This window comes from Melopsittacus undulatus, chromosome 8 (genome assembly GCF_012275295.1).
Source record: "Melopsittacus undulatus isolate bMelUnd1 chromosome 8, bMelUnd1.mat.Z, whole genome shotgun sequence".
Taxonomy (NCBI): Eukaryota; Metazoa; Chordata; class Aves; order Psittaciformes; family Psittaculidae; genus Melopsittacus; species Melopsittacus undulatus.
Window position 1 is genome coordinate 4,122,622 of NC_047534.1, and position 19,995 is coordinate 4,142,616.

The following is a 19,995-nucleotide window of genomic DNA, read 5'->3' on the forward strand; positions in this document are numbered from 1 at the left end:
TGGCTTTATCTGCACTCTCTGTTCGGTGCAGAAAGTGCAAGCATTTGCATGAACTCGGATTATCAAGGGTCAGGGTGAAGGACAAGCCTATGGCTTTGTCACTGTGAGCACTGTTGTTTTGCTAGATAGAGTGCATGTCCCAGCCAGACCAGCACACGTGGTGCACTGAATGCCCTGGAAATTGCACAGTGCCAGGAAGAGCCTTTGAATGAAATAGTGGGTGTTGGTTGCTTCTTCCTCTGAGGTGTTATCGTCACTGGAACGCATCAATAGTTTGTTGTTTGCTCATTCCTCCATAGGACAGGTGCAGATTCATGGACTGTGCAAATGACCTCACCGGTTTCGGTGCTGCTGAGAATCTTGCCTTGTGAAACCTCACTGAATGACTTCATGCATCAGACTCTTCCGATTTAGGATCATCCTAACTCATTTACAATCAGTAATGAACATGCCGATTGCCTGCTTAGTGAAGGTCTCTAGCAGTGGCCACATCGCCTTGGCTTAGCGGGACATGCCTTGCATTTCAAAGGAAACAAGACAACAAAAGGACTCCTGTTGTTGAGGCACAGTGAAAGTGAACAAAACCTCAGCAAAAACATGTGTTCAGCCAAAGTTCTTTTTGATTTTGTGGGAAATGCAGGTTTCAAACGAAAGTAATTGGTGAGACAGGAGGTGGAGAGAGAAAAACCAAGAGGCAGGCTTGAAAAGAAAAATAGATAACCCTGGAGCAAAAATGCAGAAGGAAGAAGAAACAAATGAGACAAATAGGAGGAAAAAGATCAGTAATGAAAGCCCAAATTACTTGATTCAGTCAAGTCACTGCCTGTGCTGTTCAGGACAGGGCAGGAAGCCAATCTGGTATTGTTTAGACTACAAATGCTGTGGCAGATTTCCCATCCACTCCCGTGTTTATGTCCATGCTCCAATCCTAACCATGATAGCATGTGTGGAGGAAACGTGTTCTGAGAAGAGTAAGGGCTGGAAGAGGGAGGATTACACACTTTGGAGCTGGATGACTTCAAAAAAGCATTTCTGCATCTTCTGGCAGTTTTGCAGGATGTCTCATTCACAAAACGCTGCAATGTGAGGATTTTGATCTTCAAAATGGGTACGTTGATATCTCTGGGTTATTACAAGCTACCAGCCACACAGGACTGCTTGTATTTATACAACACCACATTATTTATAATATCCCTTTCAGGAGAGATATTATATGAGATATGAGTTCTTTACTCAACAGTTTGACTTTTTCCTCCCTCTCCCCCCACTCCCCAACTCTCCCACTCGGACAACATTGATTTCTCCCCCTCATTTTTCCCACCAGAGCTGTAGCAAACCTGACTGAGTTTAGTTTACTTCTCTAGGCCAGATGCTCAGCTGGGGAAAATCCCCAACAACCGACCTGGAATAACAGAGCTGCCCCAGTTTCCATCAGCTGAGATCTAGTCCTGCATCCCCAACATCAGCACCTTTGTGGGAATTGATCAATGGCTGCTACAGTGCTTCAGGGGAGGACAAGTATTACTTGAGGGGATGAAGGTATATAGAATAGTGGTCCCACTATTCTATAAGTGGTTTCCATTTCTGAATGGGTTTTGACTCTCCCTTATTCAGGATCTGGAAGAAGCTTCTCACTGCAAAATAACAAAATATTTAAGGCTGATCAAATTTAGGGTGGAAACCATTAGAGTCAGTTTAGGTGCAAAGCAGCAGGGGTTGTAAGATTTTACAGTCCAGAACTAACCGTGAGGAATTTCAGTGTGTTATGTTTTCACTGTCCTGAGCTGTTAACTCATCAGCATGCTGGCAAGGCACCCAGAAACTTCATCAAGAGAAAAATAAGAGCCTAGAAACTATTTTGTTTTCCCCCACAATAAATGTACCAAGGACACACATGTTTCCAAAAGGGTTCTTTTAATTAGAAGCAAGTTTGCAAAAGAAGAAGTAACTTTCTCATATAAAATAGTGGAGTGGTGAAGGTGAGGCTAACAAGAGGTGTGGAACAAAAATCCAGGGCAAATCCCCAAGGAGACACTGAATTAAAAGCAACGATCTGATAACCGTAGTACACTGAAGGGTAACTCAACCACAGCTGTGTAAGGTGGTCCTACTCCTAAACTGACAGCAGATACCAAATCAGAGGACGGATTCCATCCCAAGAGTGGCAAAGTGAGCGGCTACAAACTCACTGTAACACGGTGTCCCTGCATCTTTCTGCTACCCAAGAGCTCCCACCATGCTATGGCAGGTCCCAGCACTGCCCAGGAGCATGACAACATCAAAGGGGAGCACCTGTGGCACGTCCTAGCTGCCCCTCCTGCAGAATGCCACACACGGTAGCAGAAAGGTGTCATTCCCAGACCTAGAGAATAAGACATAAATGGAAAGCGCTCTGATATAAAGCTCTGTAACCCCATTCCAATCTCTATAACCAGTGATTCAAGCCCCAAGAAAGTGCACAGTGATCAAACAGCATCAAAATAATGAATTTCCTGCCAAGTCTTGAGACTCCAAGGCCGTTTAAAATGGGAAGGTGGCAGCTTTGAAAAGACAGAATTCTGAGTCAGAGCCTGAATTTCAAGTCCCAGTGGTATCTCACTTGTTCAAACAGATCTCACCTGTTCAATGTGTTATGTGTGTGCTTATTGGTTGTGGCTCTCTTCTACCAGGAGCGGTAAACTTTACACCTTCACAAAGTACAAAGCCAATTTTGTCTGGGAGGGCTGGGGATGCAGATGCAGGGGAGAAGGGATACAGAAGTACAAAGAACTGAAGGGACATGTCAGGTGGAGCCATTTAATGCCCATGCCCAGCCCAAAATGTTCAGGAAATGTGCTACTAATTCAAGGGTGGCTTTCCCTAAGGTGGTTTCAATGGATACTGTACAACCAAGTGGTCATGCATGTGGCTTTGTGTAAACACCATGGCAACATAACCTCTCCTTATGAGACCTCTCATATTGCCATAATGATGTATGGACTCCACACATCAGCAAAGCCCTATAAAAACAACCTAAGAAATGTGATTGAACTAGCAGGAACTCCAGGTTGAATGAAGCTGTTTGCAGTACAACCTGCCCATTCAGCAACTGCTCTGTGTTGGCTTTTCCTCTCCAAATACAACCCCTCATTGCATGTGCCCTTCTGGCTGCTACTGACAAAGGAGATCACTAAAGACAGGAGGTCTAGGAATCATATTCAGTTTTACATATCCTAGGTTTCTAGGACTTCAAGAATTCCAGTGGCCCTGCTAAGGGTTGTCTTCCATGTGGGATATGTTTTGGTTTTAGTTTTTGACATTTCCCAATAAATTCCTTTTCTAAAAGGATTCTTCAGAAACAAATTGCCCCAAATGATCTACAAACAGCAAGTGAGAGAAGACACCAGTATGTATGTATAAACAGTCATCTCTCCTCCTTTTTTGGAAAGCAGACTGGATAATCTTTGGATGACCCAATGGATTTCTTGAGGGAAGCAATGACAAGGATAATAAATGTATCCCTGTGTCAAGACAGATCTGGACATTTATTCTAAACAACTGCTGCAGCAGCTTCTGGCAGAGACCCGGGTATAAACAGGGAAATGAGATCCTGGCCCATTCAAAAAGCATCACTGCCTTTAACACTCAAAATGAAGAGGGGAAAAAATCCTTTTGGGTAATGGATTAGTTTCATTTTCTTGATAGTTTTATTCCTTCTCTCCAGTAGTGCCAACTGCTTCCAAAAGTGGGATCACTGGTTGTGGTGTGATTCCTTTAGCAAACATTGATGAAACCCCTTGCTCTGGGCTCTCCCTTCTCCATGTCCTCCCCATGAAGGGGTTTCACAGAGGTGAGTCTCAGGGTAGGAAAGAAGAGACTTGCAATGAAAGTAAAACAGTTCCCTCTACTGTTCCTACTCATTGCTGCCACCTGCATCTGAGCAGCACTGGTAGTGCACCAAAATTGGAGGATTAAAAGATGGGAATGGAAAATATTCCACCCAAAGGTGTGGGCTGTGCTGAAGACTATGTGTCATACTGACTTTTGGGGGATAAAAATGCTCCACTTAGAGTGGAACAGTACAGCTTTTTCACTTATGTGCTCTTTTGCACATGATTTATGATAGGTACAACCTGAGGTTTGGTGCTGTTAGAAGCAACAGGAGCATTGCTGATGGTGAAAGCTGGTGGGAGGGGGATGGACACTTGGCCACATTTTTCCTGCAGGGAATTGGATATTTCCATGGCTACTGCATGAAAAATCAGCTCCTATTAAACCCAGCACCAAGAGACCCCAAGAATCATGGCAAAGTAAATAAACAAAATATCCTAAGAAGGTGTTTTAAGTATAAGCCTTCATTTTTCAAGACTGTTCTAAACAAGAAGACAGAAATAGAAGTGGATTTGATGGGTGAAGTTATTGTAACATGACAACTAATGTTTAAAAGGCATACTTCAAGGCTGTGATTCCCAGAGATTACAGCTGTGAAACAGAGCTTTCTTGCTAACTGATGGAGTGCTTCCTTCCAGATAGAACAATTTACCTGATTATCTGAGGTAAATAAAATCTACCCATTAATCATATTTCCTAAGCACAGCATGTTAACAAGAAGGCACAGGCATCATGCATGTAGCTATACAGGATCCTGGGCAGCAGAACACACATCCTATGCTCATCTTACAGATGAGCAGGGCAGTGCACTTCCATGCTTTGCAATTGCTTAAGTAAAATAAAACCACTGTGGACTGGATTGGAACAGAAATACCTTTGTTTGGAACAACAGGTCCTAAAGGAATCACACCTAACCTATTATTTTGGCAGCAGCCAGAAGAAAAGAGCCATAGAGCCAACTCAGCAAGCTCAGGCTTTTGAGCAGCAGATGGTTCTGAGAAAAAAGGAACAGTCTCTTCTCCTCACTTTGTATAAATCCTGCTGCTCCCCACGCTGCCATTCATTGGAGCAGTGGCCACAAAGTCCATTTCCTTTATTCCCCATTGTTCCATTGCTTTTTTGCTCAATGAGGTATCAGATCAGCCCCAGGGAGTAACTGCACCTTACACTGATACAGATCTGGCAAAACTCAGGAGATACAGAGCTGCTTGCACTATGCTTTCCTTTGGAACAAACTCTTCAGTGTTCCATCTACTTCCTACTAATCTATATCCCTAAACCCTTAGTGGTCCTTGAACAGCACTACTTCTCATACCCGTTGGATAAGCACCACTAAAATTCCAACAGCAATTGCATTGCTATGTCACATGTATATAAAACAAGGTGTTTAAAATACGTAATCTGATGCAGGAAATAACAAAAGAGAAAGAAAACAAATCAGAAAGTCATGTAGATGATTTTCTCTAAGAAACAACAACAAAAAAACCAAACAGACTGCAAACAAATTTTGGCAGCTCAGGAATTAAAGCAAAGTCCATATGGCTTAAGAGAACAGTCAAAGTGCGCAGAAGGCAGTGGGGGTTTTGTTTGCTTTGCATTCCTCTTCACAGTAAGCTCAGTCATTCTTTTAGAGCCCCTTCTCCATCCCACACACATCCTATGCAGGTGCAGAGAGGGGGATGGCTCACAAGGTTTTGGCTCAAGCTCATGTCTTTGTATATTCCTTGCCATCTAAGGAGCTGTGTGGGGATCATTATCCCAAACTCAAAAGCCCTTAAACACACCCACTGGAGTTTTTGGTTTTGAACTTTTTCTTTCTGGAGCCTTTGGAGAGGAACAGCAATCCAGTGCCAAAGCTATCCAGAATCTGTATGCACCAAGAGCAGCAGCACTTGGAGGCATTGCCAAAGAGGAAAAGCAGTTCTGAGCTTGTATGCCCTGTCCAAGAGGCACTGAAAGGTGACAGCAAGGCTGAGCTTGCCCTTGGACCCCAAGTGTTCAGGTGAGATGTCACCAGGCTACTTTTAACCAGTCCCTGTGGACAGGAACAGGCAGCACTGTAATCAATGCCAGGTTGATTTCACCAACCTGCCTTGAAGACACCAGCACCAGTGCCACAGCCATCCCACATCCCTCCAGAGAGGTCAAGGACAATTTGCAATAGTAGCAGTGCCCACACGTGCCCTGATGGGATGTCAGGAAGAAGCAGGGTATCAATTGTCCTAGCTGACTTACATCCATCTGGGAGTAAATGCCAGATGCTGGAGTGGCAAGGACTTGTCTACTTCCAAATTCAGCTTTTAGACTCTTGTGGTTAAAACGTCTGGTGATCCAGAGCTCTTGCTAGGTCCAAAGGTTGGACTTGGATTCTTTAAACTCCTGCTAACATCCTTGCAAGTAAACAACTTGCTGCAAAAACATGACAAGACTCAGGAAAAGGACAGAAAAGAAGAAAACAAAAAGTGACTTATATGAAAGGATGGAAAATAAACTAAAAATCCTCTCTCTTCTTTCAAAGGCTGTAGCTTCAAGGGCACAAAGAAGACTGTAAACATGTACAAGGTAATTCATGACCCTAATGCTTGCAGAACCTGGTTAGCTGTGTTTGGAGATGCTTCTGCCAGATACAAAGCTGAAGAATCAATAAAAGGCACCTGTGGACACCAAAACTCACCCAATCTGTGTGATGTGTCTTTGCACAATCAAATCAAACAAACCCAGCTACTGTGTACTGGTTTACACACCAGTAAGCAGTACCGTGGAGCCTGGGCAAGAAAGGGTGTTCAACTTCTATTGACAGGGCAGGATAACTTTGATGATCAGAAACCTCATCAGTTAGTAGATTCACTAGCTTGTTGGTGCAATCTTAATTGAGAGATTCCTCTGGCTTCCTGGATTGTGTCCACTGACTTCTTAAAAGTGACCAATTCCAATGGCACATGCAGTCCATGAGGGAGGATCAGAGCCACACCAAAACTAAACTGACCTTGCATCTGAATTCTTCCCATTTCCTTCACCCACTACTGCCTACAGCTCTCTTTTGAGCCATCTCCTCTTCCAAAGGTCCTGGAGTTGGAACATTTAAAGAATGCAGCAGGTCCCATTTGAACAACAAAGAAAAGCAGGTCAACAATTCAGTATAAATACACTGGTAGTGAGCCTAGAGCAGACACAGTGACACATCTGAGCCTAAATTGATCAGCCAGTGCTCCTAATCTGGGGAGCAGCAATGAGGAGAGAGGAGATGTCTGCTTTTCATGTAAGAATTTGTCCTTTTTGTGTTTACCTACTTGGCTTTGATGGCAGGGAAAAAAATAAAAACTAGAGAAAAAACAAAAGAAAAAGGAGCCTGGGAGGTTTTATGTTTTCTCTTCAAATCACATTACAAAGTCACTCATTGCATCTAGGGAATTCACCTCCTTGTTTGGGAAAGGCAGGACAGAAGGAGGGGAGAGAAAGAAAGAGGAAAGAGAAGGGTGTGGGAGCTGCTTCCTGAAGCAGTGTTACAAAAAGCAGTTAAAAAAACCCTACTATTCACAAGTGGTTAAAATCATCACTTTTCAGAATTCCTTTTTTTTTTCCTCTTTTAAACAAAGGTTCAGCTCCATGTTTTTAGAGTTGATTGTCTTCGGGAAAAAAACCCAAACCCCAGCCTCATCCGTGTTCCCATCCATTTCTACCCTGATAGAGAAGTTACCCACAGTTCACCGCACACATAGTCACTGCGCCGGGTCCCCCCGAGTGCTGCCGGCAGTTCGGCTTCATCCTCCATTCCTGTCTCAAACAAAGGAGGAGAATCCTGTCACTGGAGTCCGGGAGCCGGGCGCGGGCTGTCCCGTTGGGGTGTACACCCCTCCTGAGCTCTGTGTTGTGATGACAGTCTGGAAATAGGGTTCTGTCTCGCTGGCGGCGCACTCCTCATATCTGTAGGATGCTGGGTGCTTCACACCTTTCTGCTGCCGCTTCCATGAGTTGTAGTAGGTGGGGTCGCTCATGTAATGGTTCACAAAGGAGTGCTTTGGCAACTCATCTTCATAATCTGAGTCAGTGGCCTGGAGCATCAGGAAAAAAACCCATAAATCAGCCATTAATATCCAGGATTTAGCCTGTTCCACCTTAGATGAAATCAGAGACAAGTTTAATATCACCAGCTGACAAAAGCTGTGACTTTAGGGTAGGATGGTTTGTAGTCCAAGTGTAATACATGCTGGCCTGGAGAAAAGCACTGTGCTCTGGTCTAGCCAGGCTTTGCTGCTAGAGGAAGAGTCCCCTGATGAACACTGGTGATAAGAGATGCAGAGAAATCCCTCCTAATTCACTGCAGAATGCTGTGGTGGGAGCTATGTTCACAGAAGATGCATGGAAGCATAAAGATGCCACAGAGAAACCAACAGCTTTCAATCATGTAATCAACAAGACTGCAATTACAACTGAGAATATCCCCCCTGATGCAAGGACTTCCCTGCAGAAATACTGAAGTTAGCCAGACATGCTGTTGTTTGTGGTGGTCAAACCAGGGCACTTGCACAGTGCTCTGGATTGAGCTTTTAAGCACTGAAAATCAGTTCTATCACTGAAAGGGAATTAAGCAAAATCACTGTTTTTTTTTCCAGGCAAACATATCTATCTGTATTTATTCAAGCTGATTATTGGTGGTACAACAAGACACACAACCAGCGGTGACAGAAGAAAGAGAATGCAAAATCTGGAGTACAATGGCCAGACAGGAGGGGTGGCTTTCTTGGGATGGCTTGGGAACAGCTCTGTGTTCAGAGTGGATCTACACTTGAAACATTGATGCATGATGGCTGCATAGCTTTAAAGCTCATATCAATATTGAGAGCTCTAGTGAAATACAACCAGGTAAGCTTTGTGCATCTGTCCCTCCTCTGAAGTACTGCTGCTGTGATACAGCTGGAGGAATCACAGAGGGCTCGTACATCTCCGAGTGCAGAGATCGCAGCAAAGCCACAGTATCTAAGTGTGCATTTTCCTTCTGTTCCCACTACTGCTTCCACCTGTAACAGACCTATCCCATACAGCAAACAAGCATTTACCCAGTCATTTCTGTATCTCATGCCTTCTCTCAGAATCCCTCCTCTGAGCATGCAAAAGCTTTTATTCCCCTCCCCCCTCAATAATCCACATAACCAATTCTAAAGGCAATTAAATATCAAAGTAGTAGCTGCCTAAGACTTGCAAGAGAGAGGCAGGTAAGTGTAGCTCGTAACAGTTAGTTGCTGCAATCAGTTTCAAAAGGTTGGTATCATTCTGATCTATGACACCTCACAGCAAACACACATCCTTCTTGATCCTGCCTGCCACACAACTAGTGTCTCCTTCTCTAAAGCCCCTTTTTAATGGTCTCTGAAGAACAATCCTCAAATGCCTTGCAAACCATCATTTGAAAAGGGCACTGCATCCATCATCCCACTTCTTTGCTTAGATAGCTGCTTCAATACTATTTTGTGCCCATTTTGCAGCATAGAGGGTGATGGACAGAGCTGAGAAATTTTTCCCAGTTTTCCAAAAGTCTGAGCAAAGCAGCTCTTTACAGCTTGACAAAATTGCCCTTCCTCCATTACCCATGCTTTGGCTCTTTCAGAATGACGTGCTGTTTGATTATTTGAAGACTACAAAGCCTCAGGTGCCTTGACATGTAATTACTATTACAACAAAACCCTACCAGCATTTAACACTTATTCCAGAAGGAACTCGATAAGTCCATCTCCTAGAAAAACACTCCTTTGCACCAACTGCCAGCCTTGAAAAGCCAGCACCCAACTCCCTCCACTGACCTTCCTGAATAGGTGTTTTCTGTGGCATGCCTGGAATATTCCCAGATTTGGACCATTTCACAGCCAGTGGATGCAGGCAACAGCTCCAGAGCCTTGGCACCAGTGCAGGGAACATCCTGCCAGCACTGCCCAGTCTATTTTTGTCAGGGGCTCCAACAACAGTGCTTCTGCTGACTGCAGATGTGGCAGCATGGCAGGGCATAGAAGCAGGCAGTGACAGCTCAGGCTGGCTCATCCTCAGCTGCAACCAACTCTACCTGCAGACCAAAGATCCCCAAACCCTGGTTTCTTCCATTTTTATAAAGAAAAGAGTTATTACACTTTGCACCAGCCTACACCTTCAAACATTCTGCTGCAGCTCCATCGTCTACTATTAAGGTTAAAAGTGCCTGGGAAGATGAGGGGTGACGTGGGCATCCAGAAGAAAAGTCTCTGCATTCTGAGCAGGTTATGGGTCACTCCTTTCCCAGTCCACCATCACTGTTACTGACTTGGACACTCTCCAAAGAGACAAGCCCCTGCTGTAAAGATGAATCACAGCTGAGCTGAGGCATCACAAACATAATGTAAAGAAAACCCCCCACAAACTTCTAGTGGCTCCTTACTGGTCTTCGTGATGTCCCCACAGACACACAGAAACAAGATAATTTAAAGCTTTAGGAAGAAATGCTGAAAAGAAGCTGCATCCAGAAGACTGACACAGGACTTGCTAGGTATAATAACATACTGATGCAGGCCCTTGATTTCTGTCCACTGCTAGCTCACTCACCACAAAACTAATATAATTTCTGTACCTAAGCCAAATCCTTTCAAGACTGTCAAAAGTCAACATAATAAAGAGAAGAAGTGGGAACACTTTTAGATGGGCTGCTGCCATTTAAAACTTGGACTTGTCATGAACAGAAAGAAGGAATTTAAAACAATACCCTCTACTGATAATCTGTTCATGACACCAAGTGAAGGAGAATACTGATTTGGTGTAAATAAGGCCAGTGCCTTTCAGAAGCAACTTTCATGAAACATATATAGCTGCACTCCACTATCATTAGCACTGATGCTGGAAAGAATAACCTACTTGTTAGTGCCAATACAGCGTGTTTTCTTCGTGTTTCCTGCAGAACAGGCAGGAACTGACTATTCCAATGTTTCTAAAGTATCTTTGAAGTTCTGCTCTTCCACTGTTACCAGCAAGGAAATTCCTAAATTTCCATCCCACATCCGTCTCTGCTCTGATGAAAATAAAGGAGTAGCAAGATAAACCTGTTTTGCATGATAATGCAGACAGCTTATACTAGAGGATTACTTTTTAGTGGTTTTTAAACTACTGAGTAAATAGAAATGCTGCAGGATTTTTTGCTTTGTTTTCAGTTTTCTCCCTTCCCTGACTGTGGCTTTGTTACCTTGGAAACCTCCATAGGCTGAAGCGGGATTGGGTGTGCGGTGACATTACCAACTGTCAACCAAAGGTGCATGGATGCCTTTGAAATAACAAATACAGAAAATAGGAGCCTATTTAAGTATTTTATTGATAGCACAAAGCACCCAAGTGCTGTTCAGAGGCAAGCCAGCAACCAGAGTTGGCCAGCTTAGTGAATGGCAAATGTGCAAATAGCTCCAATTACCTTCCATTTTTTTAAAGTGACTGCATAAGGAACAACCTTATGAGATTATTTCTAAAAATGTAGAAGGCAGCAGTTTCTTCTGGTTGACATGAAATGAATGTAATTGAAATGAAATACTGTAAGAGAAACAAGGTAGCCTAGTATGCAAAAAGATTTCTCTAGACACAAGGAACCCTTGTTTTTTTAATGTGTCACCTGCAGCTGGTTTCCACACACTGCCCAACTTGTCAAAATCATGAGGACTTTGTTGGAAACAAGTTAAGTCATATTCCCTATTAAGTGTTAAGTGGAAATTTATAATCTCTTCCTGCTGAGAAAGCAAATGCCAGACAGCAGAGAGCAGCTAGAAAGACCGGAGCACCACCAGCATTTAGCACTGACTGATAACATGGGCTATGTGAGAGAATACTATCTCCTGAAAACAGGTTTTTGGGAGAGCACAAGGACATGTGAGAACACACAAACAGACACCACTCCCTCCTGTAAAACTGCTCTTCCATGGCTGGGTGACGTCGCAGATGCATCTTCACATTTCTGTACATGGTGAACACCAGATTTCTTCAGATTATCTGTCCAGAACCTTGTCCACTTGACTCATTATCTAAAAGCCTATTATTATTAATCACTTAGAAATTACACTCTTAGCACTCTTGCTCCATACCTGCCAATTAAACTACTTTAACCTCATTAACAGCACTAGTGCTTGGCTTTCCTGACATGGAGTAAGTTAACCTCTTGATTTATGGATATTGAGTACTGCTTGGTCTTCTTGATTTTCTTTGTTTCTCTCTTGCTCTCCTCATCAGGAGGGAGCTCGGGGGGAAGCTCCCAGGCAGACGAATTGCAAGTGCAGTCAGTCAGCCTGAGAGTTTTTCACAGACTTCTTCATGTTCAGTAAAGCCCATGAGACTTGAAGCCAGAGAGCTTCCTTCTTTTCCATATAAAATCTTGACACCTTGGGCAACAGGGGTAAGACTAAGCAGCAACAAGATGACATGGGGGTTGGAAGCAAAAGCACAGATTTCGGCTTTGCCTGACCTTTTGTGCATTGTGTTAAGTGGAACTCAATATCCATGCAAAGATGTATTAGAGGAACAGCATAAGGACCCCCTTTTGCTGCAGATGACCAAACCTGTGTAGAGCTCTTATATAAAGATATCTTTAACTCTTCATATAATGGGAAACACTTCTGCTGCTAAAAGAGATGGAAATTCTGAAATTCTCAGAAAATAGAACTTGTTATTAAGATCTCCTCTGGGAATAGAAACACACACACACAAAATTAGAAAAGACAAACAGGAAGAGCTAATAGGTACAGGAATAGTCAAAAAGAGAGTGGTCAAACATGTATACCCACCTCTTCCCCAGCCGACCCTCACCTCCTGTCTGTACCAGCAAACACAAACAGCATTTTTAATCTGATCAAAAGGCAGCATCTCCTATTTCTACTTCTACTGGGAGTGTATTAACATCTCATGACTAAAAGCACACCCCACCACAAGAAAAACCCAATAGGCATCGAAGACATTATACAGAAAGGCTCCAGATCTAAGCCCCAAGGAAAAACAGGAGGCTTATTTTGTTCAGATACTCACATACACACACAGATTCACAGAAACATTAGAATCTCAATTGAGACCTTCAGGCTCAACTGCAATACACAGTAAATAAATAATATTAATAATAGCCTGAGAAAAAAAAAGAAGAAACCCCAAATTACTTTCTTCTGTGCTGCACAAACAGTGCATACAGAAGGCAGTAATGACACCCTGCAAGTAGACTTCTGCACATTACCAGGAAATACCACATGGGGCATTGAAATGAATGTCAAAAGGTGCCAGTGCTAAATTTGTGATCATGCTCAGCAAACTCTTTTAATGACAGGTTTAATGCCGACTTGTTACAGTGACATGACCAAAGCACTATGGGTTTAATCTGGAGGGTAACGTCACACAGACAGCAGCTTGAGCTGCACCAAGGAAAGCTGCCTGCATGACAGGTCGGCCACAGGGCAGCACAAAGCAGCAGGCTGTCCATGGTAATTAGCAGGAGGTGAGAGCTAGGTAGCCAGGAAAAGCAGCTGTAGCTGCAGGTGCAGAAAAGCTACAGATGAAAACTGTCATCATCTTTCACTATTTGCTGCTCTTGATTTATTCCTGCTAGAAGGGTCAGGTTTGGAGTGGTTTGGCCCACTGCTCGCTTCTTGAGCTGTCAGTTCAGATTTGTCAGGACCTCAGCTGACAACACAGTTTTAGAGAAAGAATTACCTTTCTGGATATCCCTTGAAGTCTGTCTATTCACCCTTGGCCCCTGTCGGACTACAGACCACTTGCACTTTATTTCTTCTTAAAGGGGATAAAAGACACAAGATGGAGCACTGCCAGATGGATAATGCCAGGATATACCCACCTTCCTTTGATAACAAAAGCTAAAAGCAACCCAAACAGAAGGCTTCACTTGAGTTAAACTAAAGCTGCAGGCTGGGATGTTCAGAAACCTGAATGCTGAGTGCTCACAGCTATGGCCATGTGCTTCCTGGCAGGTTAACTCATTCCCCACTTACTCCCCCTATAAAAGAGGCAGTAGTTACCACCACTCAAGACCACTCTTCTGAACCTTGGTGCTTGCTGTAGCTTTCTGAAAAAGGCACTGTGAGAACTTCAAACCATACTTCAGTCAATGCAACAGTCCAAAGCATGTCCCATCATCCAGATGGTAGCTCCAGCCAGCTGGTTATTTTGCAATGTATGTAGATTTTCCTAAAAGTGCTCCAAGTCTGCAGCCCACAAGTAGAAAAGGAGGTCAGCACACACTGGCTGGCTGACTGCACTTGTGTTTTTGTGTAACACTGGAAAAACACAATTATCCACCAAGGCCAGGTCTGGAATCTCCCCTGGTTGGATCCTGCTTGTTATTCTTTCCTTTGACACTTTAAGATAAGATGTGAACAGCCCAGTGAATTAGACATTTTAAAGTCCCCAAGACAGACGAACAGTGAGAACACAGTATAATGCAGGTATGGGATTTAGACTTGAAAGACTTGCCAGGATTCAGCAGGCAAATGAATGTCAGCAGTGACTGGGCAACATCTGGTAAGGCAAAGGGAAACCCTTACCTCTGACTCCGATACCTCTAAGGGCTTCTCGTTGAGGCCCAAGCCTTCAGTCAGCACAGCTCCATTGTACTTGTTGCAGATATCCTCATCAGAGTAGTGCAGCCCCCCTGGGCTTGGGCGAGGAGGAGACCTGGGAAATGTAAAGGGTGAGTGTATGGGATGTGACACAATTAAATCATGCTTAGAAACCAGAATCCCAGCCTGGGGCAGTGATGTGGGCATTAAAGTCCTCCCTAGATCCTACAGACAACATTCTCTCCCCTTTGCCTATTTCACAATTGCTTTAAACAAGATAAAAAGGCATTTCCAAGAGCTCAGTGTTCCCGGCTTCTTACCTGGTTCCATTTTTCTTTGAGAAGGTACTCTTGATCAGGTTTCTGCTGTTGAGCTCCAGAGCAGTGAAGCCTCCATTATCCAGGGTGACTGACTCTTCCACATTGGAGATGGTTTTACCTGGAGCCAGGCAATGAAAGACTCAGCTGAAAAAAAGGTACTTTTCCCCCAACTACAACTGCAGGAACTAACTTTCCCTTCTGTATGCTGTATGACACCATTAATGATTTAAAAATCTCTTTACATTTATTAGTGGCAAATGAGAACAATCAGAGAGAAGGAAAAGAGTTTATTACAAGTGTGAATGAGCAGAAGGAGCCAAAAGAGGGAAATAAGGAGTTGTTGATGGCTGCATTTCATTCCAAAATATCTAAAATAGTATAGATGAACTGTGTTCCAAAAGTTCTTATTCTTGTCTTTTGACTATAAATAGAAATGAGGTGACTAATTCAGGTAGTCACTGAAGATGTCCTAAATCAGATGCTGTGAATTCCATTCATGCTGACTGAAGCAAAGCAAGAGAAAGTAAAACTAGGAAAGACAGAAAAAGAGGAAAAGGAGAGGAAAAAAAAAAGAGATGGGAAAGAAAGCAAGAGAAAGGGTAACTGGATAGCAAATGGGAAAAAGATGTCAGAGCTGTAATGAGGATAAGATGTAGATGTGAGAAATCACTGGACAATGTAATACAGGGAAAAGGACAGGGAACTAGAAGAAGAGGAAAAATACAGCAAAGTATATTATTTTTGGTGATCAAATATAGCATGAGCTTATTCTCTCCCATGTTCATTCTTTATAATCCCAAAGGTGCGAGCTCAGCTTGTGCCCTGGGGAGAAAGACAGGTTGCATACTGCTGCTTTGCAGCAGACAGGTACTTTATCCTTGGCTTCAATTTCAGTGCTACATTAAGACTCAGTGTGAACACTGGTATCTGACAGCACAGGTCAGACCTGTCTTTTCATGTCTGTTCCTCAAATACAGAGCAAAACTAAGAAGACGAGAGATTTCCTATGAGCTATGCATACAAATACGTAATAGTATTAACTTGGTAAAATGCCATGGTACTCATACATCTTACATCTCACGGGACCAAAATCTGATTTTCTAACACCTGTTAGACGTGAATTATAAAGAAAGAAAAGATCTTCACTTTGGGACTGAATTACTAAATACTGCCTGGAAGATTCCTTCATTACATTAATCCCTGAGAACAAGTAGTGCAAAGACCCATCCACCTGATGCTACTCATTAACATGCCTTCTCTGGCACCTCCTGGCATTAGCACAATTTCTTGCTGGCTATCAGAGAAATGCACGTTTGAACAACTCTTCCAGGACTTTCTCATGTAAGGAGAAGAAAAGGTAAAAACAATACTCAGAGCTCAAGAACGAGGCATTTTGAAAGGGAACTATTTTAACATTCCTAGTCAGAGAGCAGGTAACTCCTGTTTCCTTTCAGAAAGGAACCTGGTAAAAATTGTAACTAAAGGAAAATTCAAAGCTTGACACTCATTCATTAAAGTCTAACACATTCAGATATCCAAAATACCTCCTAACTGCTTAACCCTGTAACTGCAGTTTGCTTGGATATGAATATGAGATGCAGGACACTATTTAAGACAAAGCAGCTGAGATACAGTCCTCATACATACAGACCTAGAATATCTGCACTGGGTACAGCCATGGAAAAGCAGAATCTTTTGCCTTCTCCCCATCTAGCAGGGAGTGATGAAAAAGCTATATAAAGTCTCTGCTTATTCCTTTTCGTGGTCTTCTGCCAAGCATTTCACTCAGACTCCTTGGCTTTTTATACAGTACATGTAACTTCCAGATGCAGCCCTGTCCAAGCCCATGGTTGATTATCATCCAGAACCTGATAAGATCAGGCACTCTTTGCCCAGTATGGCTGTGGGCAAAAGCTGTTTCTCCCAAACCAGACAGAAAAAAACCCCTGGGTTTTCTGCCAAACAAAATACCTGTAAACAGAGTTCACACTGATTAAATCAGGGTTTCAAAAGGAAGACATTTCTAATCCCCACAGCTGTTGACAGCATGTGCACAGAATGGAGCCAATGTCTCACCTGCACTGCAGTTCTTGTACTTCTTGCTCTGGCCATGCAGGACCAGTGCAAACACCACCAGGAGGATGAGGATCAGACTTGAAAGTGCCATCACCAGTAGGAACCACCACTCCTCATAGAAAGGTGATTCTGTTTGTGCTGAAAGAGCAAAAAACAAATAACAATTCCTTCTTTATGCTCCTTCAAAATTATCTCTTCCTCCCCACAGTGAACTGGAATAGTGTTCAGGAGAGAGAGGTGTTCAAAGGAGGTAACACAGCCTGCTCTGCAGCCAGACTTTCAAGGGGTTTGCTGACACTGATGCAAAGAGAACAGAGGTTTATCATAGCTCCAACATCTCTGCAAGCATCTTTCACACACCCAGAACCTTAGCTAAGAAGTTATCATCAAGTGAAGAAATGGAGGTTTCTTCCTACTGGCCTGCACACCTACATTTCCTGACTACTGTGGTATGCTTAGTACTCTCTGGGTCAAAGGAACCACCAATATATCTATCATGACCCAGAATTATTCCACTTTTTATGAGGCTTAACTTGCCAAAATGCTGCTCAGTGGCTCTGAAAAATACAGCTAGTGCCAAGGAACAAAGTACGCTTGGTTCAGTGTCTTTCACTGCTTCCATTAACTCTAACTTCCAACATTCACTGCTCTTCTATATCTTTTTCCCATCAGCTTAGCCAAGCCTGATGTGCAGTACATGGGTACCAATTCAGTTGCCTGGATTTTGTGCAATCTCAAGTCATTTCACCTCATTTGACCTCAACTGGAGATGCAAAGTGATACCAGCTTGCCCTTCTAGAGTTACCTTGCCAGTCTTGGTTTAAAGTAATAAGTATTGTTATTTTCTTGCAGTGATATTCTCTTCGTCAGCATCCCTCAGCTTAGTGGAAAAATGCTGCTGCTGGAGCACAACTCAGCAGTTGTATGTAATTTCCCTGTAGTCCATAATGTAGAACACCACCTGGTAGGAATGGGCAATGCCAGGAGACCAACTTCAGCCCCTCACTATCACTGAATCCAGGCACTCTCCCCAACTGTCCTGAGCTCTGGATCAAAGCATAAGTCTGTGGTAAGCCTCATGATACAAGCTCAAATTTGTTCCAGATCACTGCATATTCTGCAGCAGTGAAAAGCAGCCACAATCCTTCTTTGCTAGCAGGCCAGCCCAGGCCAATAAAGTCCTAAAGGCAAACTGCACAAGCCATGCTGGGCTGAGCAGATTCAGCGCAATTTATACCTCTCTGCGCTAGCTGAAGTGGCCAGCCAAAAAAGCTTTATACTTTTATGACTGTGAATCTCAATGGAAACCTCTTACTTTCATGCAGCAATTTGAGATGAACACTGAAGCATCAAAAGGAGGTGAATTAAATAGTTCTGTTCAAGTGGAGAACTTACAAACAAGAAGTTTATGTATAAAAAACATCAGAAGGAGATGCATGCTCAGCTTCAGAGGAATAATGTCTTTCAGGAAAGGGAAGACTGACATGATTACCACTCCTCTACATTGTGTTATAGCCTCTGTGAAACCAGAGATAGGAAAAACATGGACTCTAGGTGTTTGAAGTGGGTTGTCTATGCCCTTGTCCTGAAGGAGAAAAGCAAGGGTAGCACTCTCTCTGAAATCCACAGACAGCTCTCATGGGCTAAGTGGTTAATTGTGTAAGGACAAACAGAGCCGTGATGGCGATAGCAGCTTTTACTACTCTTGCCTGCTGGGTAACTGTTGAATGCTGTTTATGCTTCTCACTGGAGGAGCAGAGATAAAAGCCACTCCAGATACTGGAGCATTGCCAGGTTCTCAGGACTCTCCAGCATTTTGAATCACAAAGCTGCTTTATCAGGTTCTTTTATTCCTCTTGCCTGTCTTCACTGACACAGCAAGGGTGAAACCTGGTGCTCAAAAGCAACCTGAAGTAGAGCTGTCTCTGCAAGGGTAAGAAAAGACCTGACTAAAGCACCAAGCTCTCCTACTTCATGTCAGGCCACTGAACTCTGGCTGTCTAGACATGGCAAGCTGAGTAGAATTTACTTTCTGAAGTACTGAAGTTCCCTTCAAAAAACCAGAGCGCTGGGCTGCTGAAAGGGATTTTGAAACATGTTTAAACCATAACCCTGTTTACTGGGAATAAGCACAATAGAGCAGAGAGGCTGGGAGAAGCCTGAGAGCATCACCAACAAGCTGTTCTGATGAAGGAGGAGTGGAGGCATCATGCTGTATTTGAACCGCCAGGCAGAGGATATCAGGAACGATTTTGTGAAACTAAACTTAATAGTTTTGAGAGCCAAATATAAAATAACACAGAAAATATTTATCAGAGAACCTTTGGGAAGAAAATAAAGAAGGAAGCAGAGCAAACAAACCAACAGATTAGGAAACGTGAAAACCCAAACAGATTGTAGACTGTGTAAATTAGTCTTAGGGCGAGAGATCTCATATATAAACACTCATGAAATTCCTGAGAAGGTTCTTTGTCAAACTTAAAAATGGCACACATGCATTTTTCTTTGAAAGTAAAGCACACTGTAAGAACAAGCCTCAATTCACCACTATATTACCCTGGTTTTATCCTAAAACTAGTGAAAACAAGCTGCCCTTGGTTAGTCATTGCAACTAGAAAATATGGGTTGGGGCTTTTCCCCTTCTTTTCTCCCCAATCCAAGAAATTCCATTGGAAAAGATATTAAAAAGAAAAGTAAAATCCATGATTACCTGATACTGCCACAGAGGGAACACTGGGTTCTCCATAGCCAAATTCATTGACAGCCACCACCCGGAATTCATAGGTCACACCCTGTTTGAGTTTGTCCAGGCCAACTGTGTAGGAGGTAGCACTGCGAGGGATGTCCTTCACAAACATATCCCACAGTCCTTCATCTAGGAAAGCAGAAAGGAGAGAAATGGCATGAACTGTGTGACTTGGCACTTCCTGTTGCTTACTGAAAAGAATTGCCGTTAATGGTGTGTTTCAAGTATAGGCAGTGGACATGCTTACCTGAAGGCTGCTCAGTGATACACACAGATGTCAGAATGCCCCGCAGCATCCCATCTGTAAAGGTATTTATTCATGATGGGCTCTAATAGCCCAGATGGAAGAGGTCTCCTCTAAAATGTGGAGCAGCACCCACAGTGACCCGAGCTGGCTAGAGCAGCTGTCAGCCACCTGGGTCCCTCCTCATCA

At 43.3% G+C, this 19,995-nt stretch overlaps 1 protein-coding gene across 1 annotated transcript in view; it reads right to left on the reverse strand.

Annotated features, from left to right (window-relative positions):
- Window positions 1-1,897: 1,897 nt before the first annotated feature.
- Window positions 1,898-19,995, reverse strand: part of SDK1 (sidekick cell adhesion molecule 1) — a 411,616-nt gene continuing 393,518 nt past the window's right edge. The window contains exons 41-45 of the mRNA XM_005145297.4: window positions 19,527-19,691; window positions 16,817-16,954; window positions 14,741-14,858; window positions 14,406-14,535; window positions 1,898-7,922 (exon numbers count right to left, since the gene is read on the reverse strand). Coding sequence (XP_005145354.3) covers window positions 7,650-7,922; window positions 14,406-14,535; window positions 14,741-14,858; window positions 16,817-16,954; window positions 19,527-19,691 — 824 coding nt within the window. The 3' untranslated portion in view covers window positions 1,898-7,649. The remainder of the gene's footprint in view (window positions 7,923-14,405; window positions 14,536-14,740; window positions 14,859-16,816; window positions 16,955-19,526; window positions 19,692-19,995) is intronic.